Source organism: Dioscorea cayenensis, chromosome 19 (assembly GCF_009730915.1).
Source record: "Dioscorea cayenensis subsp. rotundata cultivar TDr96_F1 chromosome 19, TDr96_F1_v2_PseudoChromosome.rev07_lg8_w22 25.fasta, whole genome shotgun sequence".
Taxonomy (NCBI): Eukaryota; Viridiplantae; Streptophyta; class Magnoliopsida; order Dioscoreales; family Dioscoreaceae; genus Dioscorea; species Dioscorea cayenensis.
Genome location: NC_052489.1, coordinates 1833944 through 1857277, shown reverse-complemented (window position 1 = coordinate 1857277; position 23334 = coordinate 1833944). Strand labels below are relative to the sequence as shown.

The following is a 23334-nucleotide window of genomic DNA, read 5'->3' as shown; positions in this document are numbered from 1 at the left end:
AAAATATTATTATTTCATTTCAATCAAATATTCCAAAAGATAATTGAAATCACCAAGTTGTTTCTCTCATTTTATTCTTAATGAAATTTTTATGATTTATCTATGTCATATACATAAAAGCAATTTAAAAAATGGAACGAAAGAAGAAAAAAAAAAAGAGAGAACAATGAAACAAACAAAAAAATCTTTGTTCCCATTCAACTCATGTAAAGCCGAATTTATTTTTATGACTATATATATGCCTTCGTAGAAGCTTAGTTTTTTTAAAATTTTAAAAATAACAAATAAAAAAAAACATAGATTTGTGACAAATAAAAAAGAACGGAGATAGTATTATATATAAATAGAGTAGTCATTAATTACAAATCTAACGGTCACTGAAGAACCTCTCTAAGTTTCGTCCATAGATAAAAAAATCTATGGATGTCTATCATCAGCCGTTGGATCTCGATCCAATGGCTAATATTGATGAACAGTAATTACTACAGTAATATATAGTAATTAACAGTAATTACTGTTTATCAATGTGGAATGTTAGATCATGATCCAATGACTGATAATTGGACATTCATAAATTTCTTATCTATGGAAGTCCATTGAAAATGTATTGTCAATATCTATATATACATAGCTTCTTGCTATAATCTCAGTGATGGAGATTTAAACACAATGCTACTACTGGTTAGTGCATCTTCATGAACGCATGGATGCATGCATGCATTCATTGGCTAAGTTATGAGCACAAGTAGTACCAGTGCCTGCTTCTCTCTGTTCAAACACTGCAAGACCTTCGCCCATTTGCAACAAGTCCACGCCTTTGCTGCCAAAACCGGCCTTCAATCCCACCCTCTCGTCGCCGGCCAGCTCCTCCACCACTCCGCCGTCACCCTCTCCGACACTCTCCACTATGCTCTCCGCTTCTTCGCTTCCATCCCTTCCCCAGACCCCTTCATGTTCAACACCCTCATTCGCGGCTTCTCCGAGTCCCAGCACCCTCACCAATCCCTCCTCACCTATGCCCATATGCGGCGGAGTTTTGTTCCTCCTGATAGCTTCTCCTTCGCCTTCCTCCTCAAGGCCGCCGCCAACTCTCGGTCCCTCCTTTCCGGCGCCCAGGTCCATTCTCATGTTGTTCATCATGGCTTTGATGAACATTTGTTTGTAGGAACGACGTTGGTGAGCATGTACGCTGAGTGCGGCTGTCCTCACTCTGCTCGTCAGGTGTTTGATGAAATGCCTCAACCAAATCTTGTTGCTTGGAATGCTGCTGTCACTGCTTGTTTTCGGTCTGAGAATGTGAGGGATGCGGAAGAGTTGTTTGCACGGATGCCTTGGAAGAATTCAACGTCTTGGAATGTCATGCTTGCCGGGTATACCAAGGCCGGTGAATTGCTGTCTGCGAGGCGTTTGTTCCTTGACATGCCATTCAAAGACCCTGTTTCTTGGAGTACCATGATTGTTGGATTTGCGAGCAATGGTGATTTTGATGGTGCCTTTTGGTTCTACAAGGAAATGCTGAGCAAGGGACTTGGACCGAATGAGGTCAGCTTGACAGGCATGCTCTCTGCTTGCGCGCAAGCAGGGGCATTTGAGTCTGGAAGAGCTCTACATGGGAATGCAGTCAAGTCTGGAATGATCTGCATTGTTTCGGTGACTAATGCGCTGTTGGACATGTATGCTAGGTGTGGAAATGTCGACATGGCACACCGAGTTTTTGATCGGGAAATGACAAAGAAAGAGTGTCATATCTTGGACATCGATGATGGCAGCATTCGCAATGTATGGTCATGGAGATGAAGCTATCAACCTTTTCTGCGAAATGGATGAATGCGGAATTAAACCCGATGGAATTACCTTCATTTCTCTATTGTACGCTTGCAGCCATGCTGGTTTGGTTGAACGAGGAAATGAATATTTTCATCAAATGGAAGATAAATACGGTATTGAGCAATCAATTGAGCATTATGGTTGCATGGTTGATCTCTACGGTCGAGCAGGACTTCTCGAAGAAGCATATGAGTTTGTAATGAAAATGCCAATAATGCCTAATGCCATTATATGGAGGACATTGCTCGGTGCTTGCAGCATTCATGGAAACCTTGGATTGGCAGAGCAAGCAAAGATGAGACTCGCAGAGCTTGATCCTAATGACTCAGGGGATTATGTTCTCTTGTCAAACATCTATGCAGTGGCCGGGAAGTGGAAGGATGTCGCCAATGTGCGAAGGTCCATGAGCGACCGAAGACTAATAAAGATTCCTGGTTGGAGCTCAATAGAAGTTGACAAGATCATCTATACTTTTGTAGCAAGTGATATATCATCTGGTGTTAAACAAGAAGCTCACAATAAGCTTTCAGAGATCATGTTAAGGTTGAGACTAGAAGGCTACATTGCGGCAGTTAGTAATGTTTTGCATGACATTGAAGATGAAGAGAAGCATGATGCAATATTGAAACACAGCGAGAAGCTTGCAGTGGCTTTTGGGATTGCGAGGACGAGCAATGGAAGTGCTATAAGGATTGTGAAGAATCTGAGAGTCTGTGGAGATTGTCATGCTGTGATGAAGATGATCTCTAAGGTGTATGGGAGGGAGATTGTAGTGAGAGATAGGAGTATATTTCATTCATTCAAAGATGGTTCTTGTTCTTGTAAAGATTATTGGTGAGCGTTGAGATATTTAAGAAAACTCTAGTTCAAGTGCGATAATGAGTATCCAGTTATAGATGTGAATTTGCAATCCAGTTATAGATGTGGATTTGCAATTCAAATTGTGTCACTGAACGAGGGCACATAAACTGGAAGATCAATTTTCGATCTGTGCGCATTCTCTTGATGTATGTGGCACTTGTTGTTTAAAAAAAAAATTATTGGTTAGCATAAATCAATACAATATTAGAAATTCTTAAGTAAAAATAAAATTTTTTAAGTCCCTTTTACTTTAAAATTATTACAAGTGACTGACTTAGAAAATTTTTTTAAGGGTTAAAGTATCGGTCATTTATAAATGTTATATATATATATATATTTTATGTTGTAAGTTTTAATTTGTAAAACCCTAGCTCCCACCCTGATCCACAATAGACTATGTTCATTATGTTCATCAGAATGGCTGATTGACAAGTATTTAATTAACATCTTGTGATGATTAAACACTATAATTTTTTTAAATTCCCCATTTCAACAACTTGGGTAATTTTTTTTTTTATATAAAGTGGATAAATCACAATTTATTCAAAGCAAAGGAAACAAGTACAAGATAATAGAGACAAAACAAAAAGAGGAATAGAGGCTAGAAACAGAACAAAGATAGCAAACTAAAACAAACAAACTAGAAAAATCACCAGAGGTGATGAACAAACACGAAGTAACTAAGAGTAGTTGGAAGACGAAGAGCACTAGAAGGTGTCATAGGCCTTCAATAGCTGAAAAAAGAGAGAGCATGGGTGGATCACTCGCTAGATGAAGGTTCCGCGGCTATCATCAGCTCATGGACAGGAACAGTATCGCCGAAACGAGCTAATACTCTTTCATTTAGGAAAGTAAGTGAATGCTTAATCTTCTGCGAAGCTTCACTAAGGGATTGTTGGTGGGGGCCTGAAATTGTGGAAAACCAAAGTAGAATCAAATTAGCAATCTTAAAAATCATAGAATAAAGAGGTAGAACTTTCAAATGAAAGATACGGTTATTTCTTTTTAGCCATATGATCCACATTATGACTCTAATAATGAGATCCCAAAGAACTTGAAGTCTGCAATTAAGAGAAAGTAACCAGATTGTCCAAATTGTAGTAACGTTTGGAGGAGGGGCGAGCAAATTTAAAGTGTGGGTAAATTTTTTTTTCCATTTTGTTTTTCTTAAAAAATTCATTAAAAAAAAAAGAATAAAACCTGTTTAGGCACTCATTTCTTTTAGAAAGAAAAATCTATTTAAAAAGAATTAATATATTCTAAAATATAAATCAATATATAAATGATTAAGATCCAAAATGTTAAGAGTCCTTTTTCAAGAAAATGTTAGAGAGAGAGAGAGAGAGAGAGAGAGAGAGAGAGAGAGAGAGAGAAAATATGTAACTTTCATATTTAAATATGAGTTGATCTTATTTCAATCTAATATTAAGTAATAATAATAATTAGTTAATTTGGTTTAAACAAAAGTCTATTCTTTTTAAAATAAATTCCATTTTTTTTTTTTTTAAAACATTCATTTAAAAAAATTAAAACCTATTCGCGCACCTTTTTTTTTAAACACCTAGCCCGCAGGGGAATTAATCTATTCTAGACTATAAATTAATGTATAAATATTAAAGAACATAAAATATAAAAATAAAATATGCAGAAAATAAATATATAATTTATATAATAATAATTAAAAATATTGATGCCCGAACACTTTTTTCAAAAAATGAATAGGTTTAAAAAAACTTCTCATTCAGTTTGAATAGGTTTTTTTTTTTAAAAAAAAAAACATTTTGTGCCTCAATAAGTTTTATATAAAAATATTGAAAATAAATATGATTTTTTTAACAAAAGCGATGAGTGCTAAATTCAATAAGATTTATATAAAAATATTAAAAAAAATATATGATTTTTTTTTTAACAAAAGCGATCAGTGCGAGGTGCACACAGTCCGGAAAATTAATCGTCCCATTTACTTGCCCTTAATCAGAGATGATGTGTATCACCAATATTTCTAATAAGTTTTAAATTCGAGATTTTTAAATATTTCACTTATATTTTTTATATGGAATCAAGTACGGTTAGGCTAAGTCATTTGGTAAATAAATAGGATTTTCCTTGAAAAACATTGCGTTGGTTGCTTGAATTAATAAAAAAATTTTGATGTCCAATTAAAGTGTTTATTGGGTACTGATATAGTGGCCCAGAGGCCATCATGTCTGGGCCATTTCATAAATATAGTGACCATGGGCCCCATTATGATGCTTTTAAAATAAATAATATTATTATGTTTAGAAAATGAGCTTGTTGTTTCCATCAATGGAAAATAAAAACAGGAAAAAAAATTGTTTGATGCCCAATCAAAACAAGGTGTTTTTTTGGCAAATGATGTGATGATTCCAGGCCATTTTGATAAATAATGGGCATATGAAAGGATTGCAATACTTTTAAAATGAAAGGATGCCATGTTTAAAAAATACATTATTGTTTTCATTAAAAAAAATAATTATTGAAGTTAATGCACTTTTAATCAACCATATTCATTTGGAAAATGACATTGGATTGATAGATTGAAAATATATAAAATTGGAAAAGTATGAAAGTGAAAAATAAACTAAAAAATTCATGTTGTTGTGTGGACAAATTAATAAATAAATAAATTAATACAATAAAAAAATTGTTTGTTTTAAATAAATTAGTGATTTATCTATTTTTTTATAAAAAACAAAAACAAAAGAAACAACATGGTAATAAATTACAACTCTATATTATGAAAATGAGTATTTCATTTTTTTCCCTTACACTAAGATGAAGGATTCTATCTCATCCACATTTATTTAAAAAAAAAAACATGACAATGGATTATCACAAATCGCTTACATTATCATTCAATTAATATTAGTTAAGTTCTTCAACTAAAATCATTAAATGGTTTGTCACAAAGGTCTAACACACAATTTAATCAATTAAATAGTTTGGCATGACTCCTTGATTGAGACACCCAAACCATGACAAACTTTAGAACAAGTTGAAAAAAATAAAATAAAAGACCTAGGGACCAATAATTCTCATTCTGAATATGTGTGTATGAGTAAGTATTTTTTCCAACATATACACTGAAATACCCCCTCAAAATTAATGCTCATTTACTCCTCAATGAACAAAATGCCACATACTTACAAAACAACTCAATTGCAATGAATGATTTGAAGGCAAATTTGGAAGTATTTGTTTCTAATATGAATTCCCATAAAAAAGGCAAAGGTCATCAAGGAACTCAAGCATGATTCACAACAAGCATTTAACATATATTTGTTCAAGTGGTTCTGTTTCAAAAGAAGCTGTGCACTTAGTCCGGTTTTGATGGCATTTGATTCCAAGCCACTCAAGAGGACAAAGCAAGCCAAACATTTCATTCTTTCCTTTTCTTTCATTTTCTTTTGGTTTATTGATTGTGATATTTTCAATTTATAATAAAAGTCCAAACTATTTATTGCATTCATAATCAAATTCTATTGGTATCCTCTCATCTGTTCACAGGAGCTTCTAGATTAGTGGTTGTTTTTTTTTATAGGAAAATTTATAAATAGTTATTGTGTTAAAAAAATCTCAAAGACAATAAGGAAAAATTTCAATAAAATATACTAAAAAAAATGAAGAGAGATGTAAAATCTTTATCTTATAAAAATTATTATTTATAGAATATTTTTTTGTTTTAGACTAAATTCCTCGCTAGATCATTGTTTAACGGTTTAACTAACAATGAAAAGAAATGTAAATTTTTCAAAATATAAAAAAATTATAAATTTTAATACTATCATATGAAACACTAAAAAATATATATATAAATGGGAAAAAATTATACCTACAATTTTCCTTTATTTCAAATTTTATTTAAGTACGAATTTGATTAAATGATTTTATTAACTTTGGTCACTCTAAATGTCTATCTTTTTTATAGTTAAATTGTACAACAAAAATAATATATCATATAGATTTATATGACAGTACCATCCCAAAGGTTAATAAGATTTTCCACGTTGCATTCATTAAACCACATTTTCCATCACTTGCAGTAGTCCTCATCAATTCGTTTAAATTTTGGTGTTAAGTTCGTACAAAACCAACTTAATCATGCGCCCTAGAATATTCAACTCTTCAACAAAAGCAACTTAACCTTAATTTAACTAAATTTTATAAAATTTATTAATTATGAAAAATAAATAAATATTTTTTTTAATTAATACAAATAAATCTCGTGTTTTACACGTAATTCAAATGACACAAATATAAATTTGACAACACCTGTGTCATCACTTTGCTCAAACTAAATGTTAAATAAAATTTATTAATTATAAAAATAAATAAATAATTTTTTAATTAATACAAACAAATCGCATGTTTCACATGTAATTCAAAAGACACAAATATAAATTTGACAACACCTGTGTCATCACTTTGCTCAAACTAAGTGTTAAATAAAATTTATTAATTATAAAAATAAATAAATAATTTTTTTAATTAATACAAACAAATCGTGTGTTTCACATGTAATTCAAAAGACACAAATATAAATTTGACAACACCTGTGTCATCACTTTGCTTGAGCTAAGTGTTGAATAAAATTTATTAATTATAAAAAAATAAATAAATAATTTTTTTAATTAATACAAACAAATCGCGTGTTTCACACGTAATTCAAAGACACATATAAATTTGACAACATCTGTGCCATCATTTTGCTCGAGCTAAGTGTTGAATAAGCTTTTTCAATGGGACATGAATATTAATGCATCATAGGACCAAACCAGGGTTGGTGAAAAACAATAATTAATACTTAATAAATTTTTAAATAGAAAATAAAAATAAAAAAGTATTTTTAAAAATAAAATTTTTGTTAGTTAAAAAAAACCTCTAAAATAATTAAAAATGATAAAACTTTGATCCCTTATCCTAATCCCAACGAAGCCGCAAGCACAACATTTTCATAAAATAAAATAAAATAAAATAACATATACAAAGTCTGAGCTTCTTATCTGTGATTCTTTATTTAAAAAAAAATAAATTAAAACTTTGCTTTATAATTCGGATAAATTAAAAGTCAAACACTGATGGGCCCCACACAAGCGTAAAGGCCCATCACTATCCATGGCCCCATTCTCAACCCATTGACTTGTTATATTCAATCGAGGCGTCCACGTCACCATCAGACACCTGTTCACTATCCAAGCCACCGATAATGGACCCCACTAGTCTGGCGGCACGATAGCGAGACACGTGTTCAACCTCAAACGAGGTCTCGGGCTTACGAAACCGCCTCGGTTTTGACGTGTCTACATGTTAAGCCGTCAATTTATTTCTCATGGGCCCCACAATTTAAAAAAAAATTATTATTAATAATAAAAAAAATAATTATAAATCTTTCACAATTTCAGAATTTGTGAGAGATTTTGTCATATTCTCAAACAATCATTTTTTAAGTGAATTTTATTTTCAGTCACTATAACTTGCTCTCGATTAGTTTATTCTATTTTATAACATATATTTTTTATTTAATAAATATATTTTTTATTTAACATTGCGTGTTTACATATAATCACATAAGTTTTTATTTAAAATATTATTTTTTATTTAATATTTATTTTTTAATGTTTAATTTTTGATTTTTCTGTTTAATATTTATATTTTTTATTTAAAAAGTTGAAAAAATATTTTTTTAATGTCAGCTATTTTAATGTCAGAATAACAAAATTAATTATAAAAAAATGATTTTTTTAATCTGTATGCAAGTGAAATTTGGATAAAATTTAAAGATATTTTCAGTTAATAATACATAGATTTATTTAAAAAAATGGCCTTCTTAGTACGGCACAATCATGTGCCAGCTCACCCAGAAAACTGGCTCACAGCTCATCCCAATTAATATTCTGGCTACGTGGCACGTTATACGCCGTTATTTTACTCCATCTATGATGCCACGTTTCGCGCCACGTGTCTCTTGTCCCTCTAGTTTTGATATAATGTTAGAAAAACTAAAAATTCAAAATAAATATATAATGTGAATTTTCATGTTTCAATTAGGGATTTTTTATTTTTAAGTTTTTTAATATTCACATTATATATTCACATGTGTCCTATAAAACCAAATCAATACATCAATTCCAAATAATATTTAGGTTGATCGAAAAGGTAAGAAATTTCTTTTGAATTTAAATTTTTTTATATATAAAAAAAATAAATTTTTTAAATAAAAATCTATGTTATTATAAAATTTCCAATATCAGCCAATAGTTTTTTTGACTTATTTATATTACCTGAGATAAAAACACAAATATTTATTGATCTTAATGGATATTTTTATACATATTCAATACATAATTATTTTATTTTTTTAAAAAATATTTTTAATATTTTATTGTATGTTTGAATTATTTTTTTCTTAAAGTACGACATAAGTTATTTTAGTGCCCAACATCTTACTGGCACTGGAACATTGGCTCGAAGCATTTCTTCTAACCCTTATTTACAAGCAAACAAAGCCACCTTTTGTCATTATGGGTCAACGGAAAAAACAAAGTGTTGACTGTGCATGCTCTAAGCCACACATATAATATAATATATTTATATTATAATGTGACGCAAGTATATATATAATATATATAAAATAAATGAAGTTAATTGGGTTAGGCCATGCACAATAAAGACGTACAGAAGTGATCCGGATTTGAACTGGCTGGGGTTAGTTCACCTAACATGGCCAGCTGTTGTGACACGTGGACCCACATTTGGGTCATATAACAAGCGTTACAAGCCTGACTTCATAGTCTTTTTGTCGGACAGCCGTGTATTCTGTCTTTTTTTTATTATTTTTATTTTTTAATGTTATCTAAATAATCATCATTGACTTTAAGAAACCAAATTTTTATTTATTTATTTATTTATTTATTGTTTTAACATTACAATCATGCATGTAAACTGTGTGTTTTGACTGATGATGCACTTAGCTATGTCAAAATTTCAAAGATACACCTTTCTTATTTCACCATGCATGTTATATATTATATATGTCTTGAATTAAAATACGAGAAAAAAAAATAAATTTAAGTTATTTAGTGAGTGCGAAAGGTTTGGACTTTGTTTGCACAGTCTCCATCATATGGTTCAGCTATTTAAAGTGTGTAGTTATTCATTCTCTCATTGATTGTGAGTGTTAATTCTTACATTCACATTAATCTTTTTAATTTGTGATATTTCTGAAAAAAAAAAATCATGTTAAGTAACTAAATATATAAAATACTGGAAGTAAAGATATAAATATTTGATTAATAAAATTGGATGCAACCACAAGTGTTGATTAGATTTTTTTTTTTTTTAATAATAAAGATGAATATAAGCATGCATGGCTTAAACAACAGGTGATTTTGTCATTGGGCACTTAATGTTTGAAGAGGTGCACAGAAAGTCTAGGCTGTATTAGATAGTTAACATTATGTTCTCTAATTAGTTTTTTTATGAAATAATGTATAACATAGTTCGTGTTATGTTGAGGGTGTAAAATCATCAGTTAAAGAAGAGATTAGGGTTAAACAAAACTTAATGAATTGTACATTTAGTTAGGTAACAAAGAAGAGGACCCATGTTATTTAAGAAGAAGCATGACAATGTTGCTGATTGTATATTAACATCCATCTCCATTTCGTCCTCTCCCGGCTAATAAATTTAGCTTCTATCTTATGTTTGTGAAAGTCAATCTATTCTTAATTGTGAGGCCTACCCTATTCAAACCCCTTATTATCATTTCCACCACTAATCTTAAATATATATAAAAAAAAAAGTTTTCTAGATTATTCATAATTAGTGTTTGTGTCTTTGTTGTGTTTTTATTTTTCTTTTGTTGTAGTAGTGTATGTAGCGGTTTTTTAATTTCAATAAAATTATAATTTATTTATTATATTATATATATATATAGTCGAGTATTTCATTGTTTTGATCAATAGTCATGAACGGAGATAGAAGAATATAATCAAATATTATATTTTTATAAGTAATAAATAAAAGTAAAATGTGAAAGTGAATAGACATTAATTATTACAACAGAATATTTACATTTATAGTCCGTCACCTCTAAGTTGAAGAAAAGGTTAAAAAAAAGAAAGAAATAAAAAATAAACACCAAAATGGGTATGAGTTTGTAGATTGATGATGGTACAATGATGGAGACATGGTGAAGAGATGTAGTATTGATTGGCCTTAATTCTTGGGCAGCAGAATTAGAAGAGGGCAATGCTTAGTCCATCTCATCAATTTTTAAATTTTTAAATTTTTTGTTGTGGTCCATGCATGCATAATAACAAACAAGTTTAATCAGATGAGGAGGCTGCTTCATTGAGCACACTAATTAATTGGTACCTTTGCCGTCAATAATTGACAATGTCACAGGACAAATGAAATCAATTTTCTAAAGACTAAATTTCACAAAGAACTTTTCAACCATGTAACAGTTTTCATAATAGCCTTTGAAAGATTAAGTCATGCATGCATTCAACTCTATGCTCATTCTTTTCCACTTCATGTCACAACAAAGCTTTAATTTCCATTAAATATAAGCCACAAGGAGTATTTAGCCATACACTTTGGTTAAAAAGATCAATGAATATGTAATAAATAAAGAAGTTATGACACACCATGCTTTTTTATATGCATCACACCTTCTTAGTCTCATTACCGACACTATTTAATCATCTTTAATATAACTAATAATATATATATATAACAGTTGAAACAATATATGTATATAATGTGAAGTTTCTAGTCAACTTGATCTTGAGACTAGTGGGTGATTAGTATGTTTTCAGTAATAAATAAGTTAGATTAATGATTAAACATACAAAAAAAGAAAGTTGTTGTTAAATATTACTGATAATGATCACCTTGTAGCTAGCACAACACAAAGGAAACAAACTCCTAGTTTCCCATATATATATATATATATATATATCATTAATACAAAATAAGAAGAAGGTTGAAGTTTTGTGTGAACAGATCTAAAGAGAAGCATGCTGTAAAGCTTGGATATAATGCATTGTAAGCTGGCCTGCAGAGGAGTTCCCATGGTGAAACTAAAGACTCATTCAATGCACACGTCTCTTAAGCCACAGAAGAGATGACACTACAACCATGATGACTTGAGAGAGAGAGAGAGAGAGAGAGAGAGTTCTTGATGGAGTTAATGCATATCGCTGCCCACTTTTGACTCTTTATCTTTCTCTTTATATCTCTCTTCTACATTTGATTCCAGGCCACAAACCCAGCCAAGCTTCTTCTTCTCCATCCTTACCTCTCTCTCTCTCTCTCTCTCTCTTGGTCAGCGGGTCCTTGAACTTATTATACCATTTCCAAGGTCTCTTGTATATATAGGAAGGGTGACCTGTGTCTCCGTTCCCCCAAGTAAGGCAACAATTTTAGGGTTAGCTAACTTCACCATTCTCCAAGAAGAATTATAAAATATATATATATAGAGAGAGAGAGAGTGGAAGAAGAGAAGAAGAAGAAGAAGAAGGGAAGAAGCTAGAGTTGTAGTTGTTTGAGATGGGAAGACCACCATGCTGTGATAAAACTGGTGTGAAGAAAGGGCCTTGGACACCTGAAGAAGACATCATCCTTGTCTCTTACATCCAAGAACATGGTCCTGGTAACTGGAGAGGTGTTCCTACCAACACTGGTTAGTTTTAAATTTTATTTTTTAAAGCTTGTATATATATATATATATATAGGTTGGATATATCATATAAGTGATAGTGTTTTAATTCTTATCTTAATTAGTTTGGTTTGGTTTAATTTGTGTGGTTGGTTCAGGGTTGTTGAGATGTAGCAAAAGCTGCAGACTCAGATGGACTAATTATCTCAGGCCAGGTATCAAGAGAGGCAACTTCACAGATCAAGAGGAAAAACTCATCATTCATCTCCAAGCTCTTCTTGGCAACAGGTATTTCAAATCCAAATTATGTATATATAAATATTTGTGTGTGTAATTATGTGCATATATATATATTTATATTTATGTAATAAGTTTGTTAATTTGTATGATTTGATTGTAGATGGGCAGCAATAGCTTCATATTTGCCAGAGAGAACAGACAATGATATAAAGAATTACTGGAACACACATCTGAAGAAGAAGCTGAAGAAGCTGCAGAATGGAGACACTGATGAATCACTGAGCAGTGGAAACTCAAGCTATCAATCAATCTCTAAAGGGCAGTGGGAGAGAAGACTTCAAACAGACATCCATATGGCTAAGAGAGCTCTTTGTGAGGCTTTATCTTTAGAAAAGCCTTGTGATTCATTCTTAGATCTCAAGCCTTTCAATGGTTGCCAATCTCTCACATCACCAACACAAACACAAACACCAACACCAACACCAACATCATCAACATCTACATGTACTTATGCATCTAGCACTGAGAACATATCCAAATTGCTCCAAGGTTGGATGAGGAACTCCTCCAATTCTTCTAACAATGATACTTCATCCAGTGAAGGTTCTGCAAGTGGAACCACTACTACTGTTAAAAACAGCAATTTCAACAACTTTAGTACATTAGAACCACTTTCTGGTATCCAGTCTTCACCAGAGGGATCTGATGACTCTGGTTCAGCTCAGCAAATGCCTCTTTCCTTTCTTGAAACATGGCTGTTGGATGAGACTATTGAACAAGGTGATGATGAAGGTCTTCTTGACTTGTCCCTAGATGATAATACTGCAGGCTTGTTCTGAAGGAGTTATAGTTAATATTGCTGTTAGAAACTTAAATTTATATATATATGTATGTATGTATGTTGTATTACTTGTTACTTTCTCTAGATGCTTGATTAGAATGAGACTTTCCATGCCAGGAAACAAAAAGAAAAGTGTAAATTACAGACATCTATTTTAAGTAGCCAATGTTATATATATATATGTCTTGTTATTATATATATATATATATATATTCCTGGTTGTATGACATGCAATAATCTTCAATATAATTCATACATCACAGGTGATCTGCTGCATGCTATTTTATTTATAATTAGAGAACTAGCATATATCACTTGTGTTTGTATTTTAGTGAAAATGGAAACTTAGAACAAACATAAGAGTACATCCAAAGGACTGAGATTTGTTTTGTAGCTTGAACAATTTATCAAGTGTGAACTAAGAATAAAGAGGTTCATATGGCATACTAAAGTCCCAATCAATCTGTATAGTCTTCTGGAAAAGACTGCAGATAGAGACCAGCATTCTTCTCCATTGGCAAGCTCTCTGATATATATATATATATATATATATATATATATTATATAAATATATATATATATATATATTTCAAATCACTCTAACTAGCTTGAATTACCTCATTTTGAAAAGTATGCAAATGGGGGTCTTAAATGCTCCTCATGTGAACTGGTCTTCTTTTTCTTCTGGTTATTGTTATTTTTTTGTTCTAGTTTTTGATTTTTTTTAACCAACCATGCATATATGCAGACTTGCATGCAATTAAGTTGTCAAGCTTTTGGTAAAAAAGCCAAACAGAAGAGCAAAGTTCTCCCATGCATGCCATGATCAAAGAACACCACCTTTCACCACCACCACCTCTACCACCACCACCAATGGAGGCTAGCTAGCTAGCTAAGGGATCTTAAATGCTCAAAAGGAGCACTCAATAAATGCAAGGCTCCTACACCCCATGTGAGTGACCTGATTGGCAAGAACAAAGGAAGACACATATCATGAACAAATGAGCTTAGCTGTTAAGGAAAAATCAAACCAGACTTTCTTTGCTTGCAGGAATCTTTCTTCTCTTAGGCATCATGGAAAACAAGAACTTGTTATCCAAGTTACACTCCTACCATGGAAAACAGTTGATCACATATTCACCTTCATGACTCACATAAACAAAGGAAATTTTGAAGTTTCCATTCTAAGTTAATGCCATCATGCATGCATATCCTTCATTACTGTTCTTGCAGACAGTGGCATGTGCAGCTATTCAGAAACCTAGAACTGCAGCATGTGGGAATAGAGATGCAACAAACAAAGCCTTAACTCTTGTGGATCCCTCCTCAAACCCTTTCTTTTTATTCTTGACCAAGCATTGTTGGCTTGGTCCCATGTTTGGTCTCCTATGTTTACATGCATACTTTGCTCCCTTTAATAAGTATAGTGTACTTCTAATTAGGATCAACTTTCATAAATTAATTTTTATTATATAAATATCTCTCACTCTTTTTTTTTTTATTTAATTTAATGTTTTTGAGAAGATCATATTAAAATTGAATAAACTAAGGTAAAAGCTAGTCAATTTTGATGAGATTTTGAGACAAATTTATAAATATAATATTTGATTATGAGTTGATCATTTGGTGAAAATGCATGATTCTCCTTTGCAAGTTCCCAAATTAATGTTCATGCATGTTTAACAGGCTGGAAGGTCTTATCCTTTCCAATGTTGCAATGCTGTTTGATTACTATTCATTGCTCCAGATTCACCAAAAGGTACTCTTGAAATCATTTTCATTTAATTGCATCTTTCCAAAGGAATAAAGAGTGGGTTGTTGGTGGATCTCCAATTGAGTTTCACCTTATTCAACACTTTCTACTTTTTACTCACTGAACAGACACAAGATTACACACAAGTTTATTTTACTTGATTATTCTCTCTTTTCTTTTAATGTCTCGCTAATATTTGATGTAAATATCAATATCATGTATTTCCTTTTCTTTTCTTTTTTTTTTTAAAAACACAATAACTACTTTTTCAATAATTATTTCAATCATATTTTATTTGAATAAATCAGCCATTTATTTATTTATTTAAATAATTATTTTATAATGTCTGCTTTGTTTCTCATCAAGACTTATATGTCAATGTCTCTAGACTCAAAATAGAAATAAACCTGAGACCTTGGTATATATTGGTATATATTATATCCATATCAAGTGAAACTTTCTCAACTGTATACATATTCATATACTAAGTTGACTGAGCTCATTGGCATCTTTTATCTCTTTTTGTTGGCGGCTTTGTTTGCTCTGTTTTTTTTTTCATTACCTTTGTAATTGTTCTATCAATCATTTTCGGTGATTGAATTTCGTATAGTGTAATTGTTTTGATTTTCTTTTAAGTTAACCACTCGTTTAAAAAAAAAAAAAACTTTAATTTTTTCTTCTGATGATCTGGATATATCATAGTTTATGTTTTGATTAACCTTTTATTTAATAATAATATGCAAAAATATTAGACAATTCATCCAACTTATTGCATAACAAGTCTCATTGTCTTGTTAGTTAAGAGAAAAACACATCACATGGAGGTAATTAACCATACAAATAAAAACACCATATCTTTTATCCTAAATTAAATTCAACATGATCATCTCTCTTAAAAAAAAAATCTAAACTAGATCTGCATTAATTTGACAGTGTTGCATGATCATGAAAGAGTTCAATAAGAAGAATTGAATTGAATGAACAACAACCATCATATGCAAGGACTTGGCCCTCTTGCATATATCCCTGCAACTACAAACAAATTTCATACAGGTTTGATCCTAAAATTAAAGGTTATCAAGAAATCAAGCAATGTGATCAATTTATGCATCTTCATAAGCTCACCTAACATCATGTGCATGTTTATAACCTTGTTGTGAGGTCCTTGTCAAGTTCTCCGGCAAAGTAGTACAAAAGCTCACCTATTTCTTAGTATGTATGGTCTACATCCAATGAAGTAGTAGAAAGTTCATAGTTAATAAGAATTTTCAATTTTCTCATTGTCAATTGAAGGGACCCAACCATGAATTTGACAAAGCAAAAGAGCTTTCTTTCCAGCAAAACCAAGGCCCCAGAACTACTTCTCTTGAAGCTAGTGAGGTGGAATTGGTTGGACTATCAATTCAGCTGAGCTTTTCTGTATATAGACATGCAAACTAATTAATAAGAATGCAACAAAGCTTAGAAGAGAATGATGATGAACAACAACATGAAGAAGGATTTGGTGATGAGAAGGTGCGAACCGATGAGCATAGGTTCAGATAGAGCGTGTGCGAGGAGGCGAAGTGCTCAATATGCTGAATGCCAGAAGAATCATGCAGCTAATGTTGGTGGATATGCTGTTGATGGATGCAGAGAGTTCATGGCTGACGGTGAGGAAGGATCGAGCAGTGCGCTCCGTTGCGCAGCCTGTGGCTGCCACCGGAATTTCCATCGGAGAGTGCAAGAGCACAACCGATCAATAGACTGTTCTATTCGGCAGTGATGCAGGAAATTCAGTAGGTATGTGCAATTGTGCTTGTTGTTGCTCTGTTTGTCTATAAACTGAATATCTAATTACTTCATGCATGTATGCATTGATTTGTATTTTGATCAAAAGGATGTATTGTTTGTGTTCTCATACTGTAAGTTTAATGCATGTAAATCTACCTGTTGAGAAGGGGTCTTGAAGTTGACATGAAGGATTGGAGAAGTCATGCTTGACGTACATCTTACAGCCTGAAAAGAATGAATTACTGCATGGTCATTAATTAGGAATATTGTTATGCTAGTTAATCAAGCAATTAACTGTGAAAGGGAATAAAGAAGAAAAAGATAGAAAGTGATGCAAATTGCACTTTCGGCAAAAGATTGATAAGATCCTTCACAGCTCTTCCCACCTCTTAATCATTTCCTAATAAAATAATATCTTTCATTATTCAACAAGAGGAATCTTCTCTGTTCCAACCACTTATTGTTTTATCACTGATAATTTGAACTATCATCATTAATCTCCAATAATTGAGTTAGTCCTTAATGAAACGTTTAAAGAGTTGAGTTATTGGGAAAGAGTAGAGTATTGCTCAATCAGAGTTCCTTGAGATTTGATTATGCTCTTCAAAAAACATGAAACATGTTCCAAATAACACAACTGTTTTTAAGTGACAACTATGAAGACAGAAAACAGATATTTAAAATGGTAAACAGAAAGCTAAAATGAAGCCAAAGGACCATAACAGTTTTATCCTAAAGACTCCAAAACAAGTGGTCAAGAAAGCAGGCATGACATAAAAAGAAAAATTAAAGAAGGAGAAAAGAAAGAGAGACTTAACAAACCAAGTTATTTAATTAATTCCCTAAACTGATCATATCTGATAAAGACTTCACTTTTGGAACAAGTAATAAAATAAAATATCTCTTCTCTGGTTTAGTCCAATCCAATCCAATCCAATCAAATCCAATCCAAAGGATTTTATGGAATTCAGTAAAACAACAATTCCAAGCAAAACAAAACAAAATCTCTCCTTGCTATAATAACTTTGAGTTTTATTTGAACATTAAATAAAGAACGCTGACATCTCCTTCTGATATTCTTTTAGTTATTGCATGCAATCTATATATGAAGTAAAACCATTGGGTAAAACCTTTTGCATCTAATTAAGAAGAAGAACTGGAACCATTTAGAACATCACCAACACCACCAGTGGCCACCTCTCCAGTTCTCCTTGATGCTTCATAGAAGTGATGCTTGTTGTTATGCATCCAAACCTTAAAGACATTTTTATCAACACCAATCTCTTTGCAACTCTGTTCAATGACCAAGTCATCCTTTTTTTGCATCCTCCAGCCAAGTCTTTCCGATAACCTCAGCATCCTTTCCTTCTGCTCTGGGCTGAACTTGGACCTAAATCTTTTCTTGGGAGCTGCAACTGCACTCAGTGCCATCAACATGTGAGGAGCTGAGGGGTGATCCTGCTCATCGTCGTCGCCAGAGGAGGATTCCACAGGAGTAGAAGACGTGGAGAGGCGGCGGTGGAAGTTGCGGTGGCAGCCACATGCAGCGCAGCAGAGTGGAGAGGATTGAGTAGGCATGAATTCTCCACAGCCGTCGACAGCGTGCCCGCCGATGGAGGCTGCATGGTTACGCATGCATTCACGGTAGAGGATGATCTCCGGCGAGTGGTGGAGAGACTTCTTTAGCTCCAGAGCCGGGTCCATGGCTGTGTAAATGGTCAAAGGTGGGATCTTTGGGGGCCAAAGAAATAGCAAAGTCTCTATGATATCATGGTAAACAAGTGGCCATTGGTCATCACCACACGTTTAAAAGTTTAGGCTTAGGGTTTTTGGAGGGTTTTGGCTGTGGATAAGAGGTTTCTAGTTTGGAAATTAGTGTTACTAAAAATATCTACATCATTAATAGTAATAGCCCACACGCATTTCAGCATATTCACACATGTACCCATTCTGCTTCAATTACTTTTCATCTTCAGATATTTACTCTGGAATAAATAGTTTTTTTTTTTCCCTGCAGAATCATTGAAAGCATGACTTGATTTATGCAAACATAATCCTCCAAATGGTAATCAAATCATGCAGATAAGGATTCATTCTTATCAGGATGACAGCTAAAAATGGATGAGTGTGTGATGGACCCTCTCACCATGCAATGTGTTCCCTAGTCTCACTTTGTAGCACATGATAATACTCAGTCCAGCACATGTAACACTCTTGCTTCCTTGCTCCACTATATATATATATATGGCTCCACATGCAGCCATAATAAACCTCTAAACATTAGCTGAATTCTATTTATCATCGTCAGAAAATTTAAGTACATAACTATGCAAATCAATTTCCAATTTGATGTTAGATCTAGATCTAGACAAGCAAAGGCAGTTTTTTTCATGGGGGAGGAGGGACCAAACTAAGTTAATCTAATGGGACAGTACCATCAGAATATTATTCTATTTTGTAGTATTCAAGCTCTCATCAGTCTATAAATTTGGATATGCTCCTATCCTTTTTCCATCACACATTGAACAACAATGGCCATGGCTAAACTTGTTCTTCTGATGGCCTTGACCCTGCTTGCAATTCTGATGGTTGAGTCTGCGGTGAGTTTTACTTAAATCTAGTGTTAAAAGCCGATGAACTCTCGTCTGCAGATAAGTGAAGACCTTCTCATTCTTGTGTTTCAGGTGTTTAAAGACAGAATTGGTGATCAAGAAGAAGAGTATCATCTAGACAGGGTAAAATACCTTTTGATCACATTCCTAAGTATCAAACCAAAGACCTTGTGATTAGATTTCATCTTCTACATTTGCTGTTTTACAGGCTCAATACAGATCGGGAAGTCTCCGAAGTTACCGTAAGTAATCATGATGTGTCTGTTATATTCTTCGCAAACATGCATAATTCTTGTTTGAAATTTTTGTTCTCAGAATGCCCATCTCAATGCTCAAGGAGGTGTTCACAGACTCAGTACAAGAAGCCATGCCTCTTCTTTTGCAACAAATGTTGTGCAAAGTGTTTGTGTGTGCCACCAGGGTATTATGGGAACAAAGGTGTGTGCCCCTGTTACAATAACTGGAAGACTAAGCGTGGAGGCCCCAAATGCCCCTGAAAAAAATCATTTCCAATCTACAACTAGATTTACTGATTATTCTACTGTCAGCCATGTGATAACCTTAATGAGCTCTACAAGCCTCTGTTTTTATTACGATATAGTGTTCTCAAAACACTAGGGTGATTAAGGAGGATGTGCTGAGACATGCGCTGTCTAAGCGTGCACAAATTGTACCAACACTTTATTGTACCTTTATGCTCTTAAATTGTATGCTTGCCCCCCAAATCAGGATATTACTGAGTCACTTTTGACATTATTTGTGTCCTTATTCAGGCCAATGGTCTAGTGGCAACATGTGATCATATGGAATGAATTCTAACAATGCGGTGGGAAAAAAATTACACCAATAAATCAGTCCTGAGAAGGATATATAGTTTAAGAAAATACTTCATGATTATTCAAGGTTCATCGAAAAGATAGAAGCTTGTTCATCTAAGAATTTAATGAGAAGTTCATATGGTTCTCAATAGAACAATTAGAATAAAGCAATAATAAAATTTTTTCTGCAAGAATGATTGGGGAACAGCATGATGAGCTTTGGGTAGGAAAAGACTTACCATGGAGGATGTCCTGCTTCAGTAGATGCTAGATAGGAAAAGAAGTTTAGATATTCTTCACATCCAATTCCAGACAGAAAAAGCAAAAATTGGTGGATTTTGATCAGATTGATGTTCATATCAGTAATCAGTCATTCAGCTTGTACAAATTTATCCTCGACCAATTCAATTCAACAGTCAGGCTGCAATAAAAACAAGTGGAGACAAGCTTATTTGATCACCGTATATGTAGAACATGCGACAATAATAATTGTAACATTTCAAAAATTTTAATATCTCTGGCAACAAACCAAAGAGCTAATGTACGTTGTCAAGAATTTAAATCTGGATGTCAACTTAAACAACACACCAAACATGAACAACAATTATTGCAAATAGACAATGAAGTTTTACCACTGATTGGCATGTTCCACCATAACTTTGACTTAAGGATCAATCAGTTGCTCACTCATTTCATTTACCAAAGAAATATACTCATTGAGTTCTGGTCCCATGTGTAAGGCTCTTTCAGGCATTATTCTCTTTCTATTGTGATTTATGCATGATAGGAACAGGTCCATTAGGACAGCCTTCACCAGTAATCCCCACAAGAGCACATTCCATTGCTAAAATGATGAAACCTATGAGAGTCTCTCATCACTATCCTCCTCTGTGTTACCTTAGAAATGAACTTGGATGCAGTATGACAATCTCCACAAACCCTCAGGTTCTTATGGATCCTGATATCACAATCAGGTGCTGAATTCATTAGCCCAAAAACAATTGCAAGCTTCTCACTGTGTACATATAACGATGTCTCTTTTGTCTCCTCCTCTACATCATGTAGTGCAAAGTTAGTATTTGGAACATAACCTTCTTCTCTTATCCTGTCCATCAGTATCGCTAGCTCCCTGTAAATCAGTTTGGATTGTGGATTCATCTGATCACCAACTACGAACTTGTAAACCTTGTTCTTCACCTCTACAACACTATAACCATCTGTCTTCTTCACTCCTCTCCTCCTCATCAAGTTCCTAATCTGATTTGCTTCGTCAATCTTCCCTAGAGAAGTATAAATGTTCGACAAACAAATGTATCGGCCAGGGTTCTTAGAATCCAATTCAAAGAGTGACCTGGCTGCAAGTCCTGCTAGCTCAACATTTGGATGTATTCTACAAGCACCAAGTAGTGATCCCCACACAGATGAATCTGGTTTTATTGGCATCTGTTCGATAAATTCTCGAGCTTCTTTGAGCTTCCCAGCTCTTCCTAAGAGATCAACCATACACGCGTAATGTTCAGCTCTAGGGACAATACCAAACTCTCTAGTCATTGAATTAAAGCACTGCCATCCTCCTTCAATCAAGCCTGCATGGCTGCAAGCTGATAACACAGACACAAACACAATATGGTCTGGTCTGAAGAAATGCTTCATGTGATAAAAGAGCTCAAGAGCATCTTCTCCTTTCCCATGCATTCCATAACCAGATATCATTGTACTCCAAGTAACCAAATTCCTCTCTTGCATCTGATCAAAGACCCGACGAGCGCTTTCCAAACTCCCTCGCTTCACATACATATCAATCAATGATGTCCCCACCATTAAATTCTGCTCAAAAGAATGTCTCACAACAAACCGATGAATGAATTTTGCTTGCCTAAGTGAAGACAAAGTCGACTTCGAACAAGCACCAATGATCCCAAGCACGGTAACATAATCTGGATCAACACATTGAGCCATCATCTGTCTGAGAACCTTCAAAGTCTCGTCAAACATATCAGCATTTGTAAAAGCTTCGATCATTGCACTCCACGAGAACAAATCTTTGTTTTCAATCCCATCAAACAACCTCCGTGCAATCCCAATCCTACCGCAGCGCGAATACATCAACACTGCAGCATTCTTGATGAACAAATCTGAATCAAGGCATTCCTCCACAATAAACCGAATCAATTCATCAGCATCCTCTACCTGAGAGACACAAGGTATCAAGTTCAAGAAAGTGGGTCTATTGGGTCTGATTCTCTCCAAAATCATTTTCTTGAAGAGGAACAATGCCATGGTTGGACGTCCATGTTGTGCACAGGCACCAATCATGGAGCTCCAAGAGACCACATTTCTCTCACGCATTTCATCAAACACTTTGTTTGAGAGATCAAAGCAGCCGCATTTGGAGTACATGGAGATAAGGGAGTTGGAGACGATGAGGTTCGGGAGGACACCAAGTTGTGCGGCATCTCGGTGGAGCTCAGTGCCGGCGGAGAGGTCACGTAGCTGGGCGCAGGCCTTGATTACCGGTGGGAGAGTGTGGCCGTCCGGCGGCACGTTCTCAGCCCGCATCCGCCGGTAGAGTTCCAGCACCCGCGCGGGTGCGCCGGTGTCAGCGGCGCGCCGAATGGCCAAGTTCCACGACGCGCATGGCTCCCGCGATGAGCCGTTGTAGAGCGCGCGAAAACCAACGACTCTTTGAAAAACCATTGAATACCAAACACAACGTTTGTTCTCGTGTTACCTAATTATTGAAATAATAATAATAATAATAATAATAATAATAATAATAATAATTATTATTATTATTAGAATTTTATTTATAATTATTTAAGCTTCATTTAAATTTTCAGATAATTTATTAAATAAAAAAAATTATAACCCATAAATATTTATGAAACCTTCATGAATGTATAAATATATAAAAGCTGAAATTT

At 33.6% G+C, this 23334-nt stretch overlaps 6 protein-coding genes across 6 annotated transcripts; 4 read left to right on the top strand and 2 right to left on the bottom strand.

The window, feature by feature from the left end:
* The first annotated feature begins 660 nt into the window (after nucleotides 1-660).
* Nucleotides 661-2869, top strand: LOC120283764 (pentatricopeptide repeat-containing protein At1g74630-like). The gene is given in 2 exon segments (XM_039290493.1): nucleotides 661-1719; nucleotides 1721-2869. Coding segments are annotated over 2 exon segments (1929 nt in total). The 5' UTR covers nucleotides 661-735; the 3' UTR covers nucleotides 2666-2869.
* Nucleotides 2870-11729: 8860 nt separating this feature from the next.
* On the top strand, nucleotides 11730-13631 carry LOC120250427 (myb-related protein 306-like). The gene is made up of 4 exons (XM_039259244.1): nucleotides 11730-12123; nucleotides 12205-12397; nucleotides 12532-12661; nucleotides 12774-13631. The coding sequence occupies exons 2-4, from the start codon at nucleotides 12265-12267 to the stop codon at nucleotides 13450-13452; spliced, it is 942 nt and encodes a 313-aa protein (XP_039115178.1). The 5' UTR covers nucleotides 11730-12123; nucleotides 12205-12264; the 3' UTR covers nucleotides 13453-13631.
* Nucleotides 13632-16631: 3000 nt separating this feature from the next.
* Nucleotides 16632-17607, top strand: LOC120249926 (mini zinc finger protein 2-like). Its single transcript, XM_039258636.1, has 2 exons — nucleotides 16632-16989; nucleotides 17148-17607. The coding sequence occupies exon 1, from the start codon at nucleotides 16679-16681 to the stop codon at nucleotides 16970-16972; it is 294 nt and encodes a 97-aa protein (XP_039114570.1). The 5' UTR covers nucleotides 16632-16678; the 3' UTR covers nucleotides 16973-16989; nucleotides 17148-17607.
* LOC120249923 (pentatricopeptide repeat-containing protein At3g26782, mitochondrial-like) lies at nucleotides 16983-23111 on the bottom strand. The gene is made up of 3 exons (XM_039258633.1): nucleotides 21043-23111; nucleotides 20650-20831; nucleotides 16983-17205 (listed from the first exon to the last, which is right to left on the bottom strand). The coding sequence occupies exon 1, from the start codon at nucleotides 23105-23107 to the stop codon at nucleotides 21221-21223; it is 1887 nt and encodes a 628-aa protein (XP_039114567.1). The 5' UTR covers nucleotides 23108-23111; the 3' UTR covers nucleotides 16983-17205; nucleotides 20650-20831; nucleotides 21043-21220.
* On the bottom strand, nucleotides 17963-18710 carry LOC120249924 (zinc-finger homeodomain protein 10-like). Its single transcript, XM_039258634.1, has one exon. The coding sequence runs from the start codon at nucleotides 18682-18684 to the stop codon at nucleotides 18124-18126; it is 561 nt and encodes a 186-aa protein (XP_039114568.1). The 5' UTR covers nucleotides 18685-18710; the 3' UTR covers nucleotides 17963-18123.
* Nucleotides 18670-20393, top strand: LOC120249925 (gibberellin-regulated protein 6-like). Its single transcript, XM_039258635.1, has 5 exons — nucleotides 18670-18753; nucleotides 18998-19580; nucleotides 19665-19715; nucleotides 19801-19834; nucleotides 19908-20393. Exons 2-5 carry the CDS (start codon nucleotides 19512-19514, stop codon nucleotides 20087-20089), a joined length of 336 nt encoding a protein of 111 aa, XP_039114569.1. The 5' UTR covers nucleotides 18670-18753; nucleotides 18998-19511; the 3' UTR covers nucleotides 20090-20393.
* Nucleotides 23112-23334: the final 223 nt, after the last annotated feature.

What these genes read in the sequence shown, in the direction of transcription:
- LOC120249926 (XM_039258636.1), top strand. Translation starts at nt 16,679, where the DNA reads ATGATGATGAACAACAACATGAAGAAGGATTTGGTGATGAGAAGGTGC.
- LOC120249925 (XM_039258635.1), top strand. Translation starts at nt 19,512, where the DNA reads ATGGCCATGGCTAAACTTGTTCTTCTGATGGCCTTGACCCTGCTTGCA. An exon ending in AAGAGTATCATCTAGACAGG is followed by an intron (nt 19,716 to 19,800) that starts GTAAAATACCTT and finishes GCTGTTTTACAG; the next exon opens with GCTCAATACAGATCGGGAAG. An exon ending in GGGAAGTCTCCGAAGTTACC is followed by an intron (nt 19,835 to 19,907) that starts GTAAGTAATCAT and finishes TTTTGTTCTCAG; the next exon opens with AATGCCCATCTCAATGCTCA.
- LOC120250427 (XM_039259244.1), top strand. Translation starts at nt 12,265, where the DNA reads ATGGGAAGACCACCATGCTGTGATAAAACTGGTGTGAAGAAAGGGCCT. An exon ending in AGGTGTTCCTACCAACACTG is followed by an intron (nt 12,398 to 12,531) that starts GTTAGTTTTAAA and finishes TGGTTGGTTCAG; the next exon opens with GGTTGTTGAGATGTAGCAAA. An exon ending in CAAGCTCTTCTTGGCAACAG is followed by an intron (nt 12,662 to 12,773) that starts GTATTTCAAATC and finishes ATTTGATTGTAG; the next exon opens with ATGGGCAGCAATAGCTTCAT.
- LOC120249924 (XM_039258634.1), bottom strand. Translation starts at nt 18,684, where the DNA reads ATGGACCCGGCTCTGGAGCTAAAGAAGTCTCTCCACCACTCGCCGGAG.
- LOC120249923 (XM_039258633.1), bottom strand. Translation starts at nt 23,107, where the DNA reads ATGGTTTTTCAAAGAGTCGTTGGTTTTCGCGCGCTCTACAACGGCTCA.